The sequence below is a fragment of the Cololabis saira genome, chromosome 4 (assembly GCF_033807715.1).
Source record: "Cololabis saira isolate AMF1-May2022 chromosome 4, fColSai1.1, whole genome shotgun sequence".
NCBI classification, from domain to species: domain Eukaryota; kingdom Metazoa; phylum Chordata; class Actinopteri; order Beloniformes; family Belonidae; genus Cololabis; species Cololabis saira.
This window is the reverse complement of record NC_084590.1, coordinates 32162005-32167004: the sequence shown is the minus strand read 5'-3', so window position 1 is coordinate 32167004 and position 5000 is coordinate 32162005. Positions and strand designations below refer to the sequence as shown.

General features: G+C 42.3%; 1 protein-coding gene across 1 annotated transcript in view; it reads right to left on the bottom strand.

Annotated features, from left to right (window-relative positions):
• The window catches only part of si:dkeyp-97b10.3 (uncharacterized), a 31094-nt gene that overhangs the window by 1047 nt on the left and 25047 nt on the right, over nt 1-5000 (bottom strand). Inside the window, exons 14-21 of the mRNA XM_061720539.1 lie at nt 4938-5000; nt 4593-4846; nt 3244-3369; nt 2966-3101; nt 1227-1274; nt 1067-1141; nt 637-927; nt 1-396 (exon numbers count right to left, since the gene is read on the bottom strand). The exon at nt 1-396 is cut by the window's left edge and continues 1047 nt beyond it; the exon at nt 4938-5000 is cut by the window's right edge and continues 164 nt beyond it. Of these exons, the coding sequence (XP_061576523.1) occupies nt 371-396; nt 637-927; nt 1067-1141; nt 1227-1274; nt 2966-3101; nt 3244-3369; nt 4593-4846; nt 4938-5000 (1019 nt within the window). The 3' untranslated portion in view covers nt 1-370. The remainder of the gene's footprint in view (nt 397-636; nt 928-1066; nt 1142-1226; nt 1275-2965; nt 3102-3243; nt 3370-4592; nt 4847-4937) is intronic.

Sequence of the window (5000 nt, the reverse complement as noted above, 5' to 3'; positions counted from 1 at the left end):
CCAGTTGGATTTTACCTGATTATAGCAGTTGCAACACTGCAGCACCGACAAACAAATCTGTTACTGGCTACAAAAATAGCTACCAAACATATCAATGACCTCCACTGGTCATACAACCTATCAAATAAATGTACCTGTAGGCACAGCTTCTCTACTCCATACTCATTATATAAACAAAAGACCACATGTGAACCTTAATGTTCAAAAATGCTTGTGAAGACGGACTTTTTTTTTTTCTCCATACAAACTGCTCAGTGTTTTTAATCTTGGTAAACTCAGAGCGGATGGAAGAGCTGAGGTTTGGTCCACGGACTGGCTCTGCTTTGCAGCCTCCATCTGCTGCAGAAACAGATATTGTAATCACAGCCTTTCACTCGGGTACTCGACTGTCCATACCTGAAAAACACACACCAGAAAAATAATTCAATTATTTGGCTGCGCCGCTGCATGCCGATGCTGCTCCATCACCTTCCTTACAGGTTTTGAATCTTCATGGAGGTGATATTGTATTGGACATAAACAAATGAATTGGTGACATGGAATTAAATAATTTCACTTCTTAATAAATGACACAGGACTTCAGCTGTGATTACCGTACATATTTAATGTTTTTTAAAGACGAATGTCGCGTTATACCTCGCAGAGTCTGATGAAACTCGCTCCTCAAGTCATCCAGGTCGTTCACACTCTTCCACAGCTCGTATGCTGTGGCTTTCCCAGGAAGGCTTTTGCTCTTCCACTTCACCAGCATCTTCAACTTCTGAAATATGACATCGTTCTCCGTCGCCTGTATCTCCTCCAGCTCCTTGGAGTTCAGGTCCAGGTAGATGGCCACCTGCTTCCATTCGTTCCCAAGCTGCCGGGCCAGCTGCAGCAGCTGCTTCTCCGACATGTCCTGGCCCTGAATCACCGCTGGTTTCACTCCATCTGGAGAAACAAGGATCACAACACAGACACTTGATTTTAGTTCCATTTTAGAGGAACATACTAATCTCAGTTACTCAACAAAGAGGTGCCTGAATTTCTTCTACAAAATCGCAGGTCAGTTAAAGATGGCGAAAGTCACCTGACTCGTCTTTCCATCGAGGTCTTTTATTGGTGGTTTCTTCTTCTGAGGGGCTGCTGCTCCTCTGTCTGCCTGCTGCACGAGAGAGATCGGCATGATATGAGTGGAAGCTCAGATTTGAAACTTTGTTTTCTAATCTGACTAATAGCAAAAATCGTACAGATGGTCCTTTTCCTTGGCTTCTTGTCAGTGTTGTCCACACAGTCACCTAAAAGAGCCACAAAAAGATGTGCATCAACCACAATGAAGCCGAACCCAGCAGCAGAAACTGCAAACAGGTCAAATAAAACAAAGAAAAGAAAAAGAAAGAAAAAAAAAGCCCAGTAAATGCTCAACTGGGTTGTTTGGCTGATTTATTTGAATCAATGAAACTATAACCCTTTCGTTTTTTGTTTCGTCTTACTGTCATTATATATTCAATCTTCTTATTAAAGTTAAATGTGATACGCTGACTTTTTGTTGGTCAAAAATGTTACATAAGTAAGTTTTACTCATCAAACTAATCAGATGGTTCACCTAGTCAATTAAATCCTGGATCAACGTTATTCTACTTCCTCGTCATACAAGCTGCTACTCATAACTGCTTTTTAATGATAATAAACATAACAAGATCTGGAAAATCAGTATGAATGTCTTAAATGATCACTTCGAGTGCATGTTGAGCACTCGAAGTGATCATTTAAGACGTCAAAGGAAAAAGCGTGGAACAATTTCAATTTTTAATGGAGGTAAACCAACTTTTATTTGCAGCTTCTCAGATTTCATACTGACCCAAAGCAGAGAAAGAAAACTCTTCACGGGAGACGGCTCTGCTGGAAACCACATGGAGCCCAAACACCAATCACACGTTTTATACAGAAGAACCTCTCTGCTTGTGCGCTTTTATTTTCAGGGCATCAGAGTTTCATTCAGGGCACTTTAAAAAACGTTTTATTTGTTGCCTTGATAAGAAGCAAATATGGCACTGGCCCCCTCCCGACTCCCACAGAGCAGAGGAATGGACGTATATAGTCAATGAAGCACACATGATGCAGAAAATAACTTCTTCCATCCCACCTACTAATGAACATATTAATAACTCACAAGGGTGGTGTAAAATAGTAGAAACGATAAAAAAAAACATCCTTTGGTTGCAAGAACTGCTTGAATACACTGAAGAATTCAGTCCCGGTGGTTATGTTGAGATCTAGCGATTGTGAAAAGTGAAGACGAAACCAAGTGTCCTCCATCACTGCTGCGCCCTTTGTGAAAGTTTTTATCTATTTCCAGTGTGTGCGTCAGCACATTATGATGGAATCACAGAAAAACAGCCCTTCTAAGGGAAAACTCAGCCATGCCCTGCTGTCAAAGGACACAGACAATTTCACAAGGCTGCCATCCAAAAATATAGCTCATCATTTGGATCAAACAACCCAATTCACATTTGTGTACTAAAGTTACTTTTTTATCTTGTATCTGAATTATTGCACAGGATTGTTTCCCTGAATGTTAATTATTCACTTTTTTTTGCCAAATGTCTCTCTCTTTCAGACTATTAAAAAAGTGTTGTATTACCTCTTTGCAGTTTTGAAATGTGCAAAAATACGTGCTGAGTTACAATAACATGAAAGATCTGCAATAATAATAAACTAATATCAACCAATCTTTGCCTCTACATCGGATGATTGTCCTGAGCGTGAACTGAGCACGACCTGAGCGTGAACTGAGCACGACCTGAGCACGACCTGAGCACGACCTGAGCGTGATCTGAGCGTGATCTGAGCGTGATCTGAGCGTGATCTGAGCGTGATCTGAGCGTGATCTGAGCGTGACCTGAGCACGACCTGAGCGTGATCTGAGCGTGATCTGAGCGTGATCTGAGCGTGATCTGAGCGTGATCTGAGCGTGATCTGAGCCTACCTTCTCTGATGGTGGCGGACCAAACCGTCTCTTCTGTATTCGTCTCTAATAGAGACAGTTTGAAAGGGGGCGGCTGCTCAAAGAAAGCTTCAAAGTAGCCTTTCATCTTAGTCACTGCAAGAGTGAATTTCAGGTCCTGGGTTGAGGCACAGACATAATTATATTGTGGAGCAAAAGAAAAAAAACAATGGTTTAATGATGATCATGATGATATTGATAATTATGCTGTACCCAAGAACATACGTTCAAATCAAATGAACAACGGTGATGAGACACACCTGAGGTTTGATGTCTCCCTCCGGCTCGCTGAGGAGACGATACGTCCCTTCATCCAGTTTACACGTGGGAGGCTTATCTATCTTGATGTAGCGGTTCTTGTAGCCCCGAACCTGTTTCCCCACGTCCTGATTTATGACAGAGGGGCAGAAAGAAAAGGGGAAGTGGTGGATAAGTCAGTCAAAATAACCATATTCAAATGAAGGCATCTCTGAAGGAGCGTCAGAGGCCAGCTGATGTAAGCAGCTGCAATACACAGAAATGTCATGTTAAGATAATGCATCGCATGGAAAATAATCATTATAATAGTAATTACAGTTTTATTTTAGCAACTGGCATCTTTCCCAGAAGGTTACAATACGTGTAGAGCAGTTACTCATCAGCAGGATCCACCCAAGCAAACATACACACGCAACCACAAGCAGACTTCCTGTGTGATTTTTGCGGTACAGTTCTTTCGGTCATGTCGCTGTCACACTTATGATGAACTCAAACCCTTATTTAAATATTCTGAATGATTTACCCCCCACCCCTGCTCAACGGTACCATCACAGTCATCACCGGTGGTTTGACGAGACCAGTAATACCAGTGCTCGCCGTATTACCCAAGCCTGGAAATCCTTTGCCTGTTCTGTGAAGGTTAGCAGCAGCAAAGCCGCTGCAGTTACGAAAAATGAAAAAAAAAAGTGAAACTCGACATTTCAGCTTTAACTCTGTTCTTATTATTCTACGCGCACTTTCAAAGGTGAGGCATTTTGCTGGAGTTTTATCCACTCAGCAGTGAACCTGATTGAAAGTCTTGATAGATAAGTGGAATATTTCCTTTGAGCTGCTCCTGTAACAAAGGTGTTTTTGCAGCTCTTGTTTTGTTTTTGCTTCAACTTCAATGGAAAATTCCTCAATTTAAACACGAACTTAGAGAATAGAGAAAAGTCATGACAAAAATGTCAAAAGCAGGGCAAAAGATTCACTTTTAATATACAAGTGTATGTAATCAGACCATCAAGCAATAAGCTTGTATATTTGTCACCATTCCTGCACAGGAACAGACACTGAAACTCTGTGGGTGGTGGACAAGGCTTCTAATGAAAGCCACAATTATTTTTCTCGGTCAGGACAGACATGTAAATTAAGCTCGAGAGCGGCTACTCATCAGGCGTGGATGCAACATAAAACAGGATCTTGAAACTGCAGAATGTTTAGAAAAACCTGGCCTAATTTCCAAGATATTTTAGTTTCAAAACTGCAAGTGGAGGCCGATGACGGCGCTGCTGTCAAATGACATGACTTTTCGTTCTTTTTTTTTCCATAACTGAGGTGAATTTCTGAGATCATGTTCACCGAGGCGTACCTTGATGTCAGAAGCGCTGTTGGTGGCCAGGTAGACGTGGAAGCTGTAGCTGCTGGTGTCGGTGCCGAGCTGCTTGTAGACCAGAACCACCCCGTGGTGTTCCACGGTGCGACTCGTCTGAATGATGGGACCCACGGGTGACAGGGACGTCACGTTCCACTTCACGTGGCTCCCCGAGTGGTCCGCGGTCGGCTCAATGAGTGGACGGTTATCCTTTATGTGCAGGACACTGAATGTCATCTCATCTTCTGGATCTTTGTGAAGAAAGACAAGTTAAAACTGAAACACCTACTTTTCTTTTATTTGGTCAAATACAGAAACACAAGACAGCCCTCATGTTCTTACGAGCGAGGCAAATGGAGTGAGGGAACTGGATAGACTTGAGGATAGATGCATCCTTGTTCACCG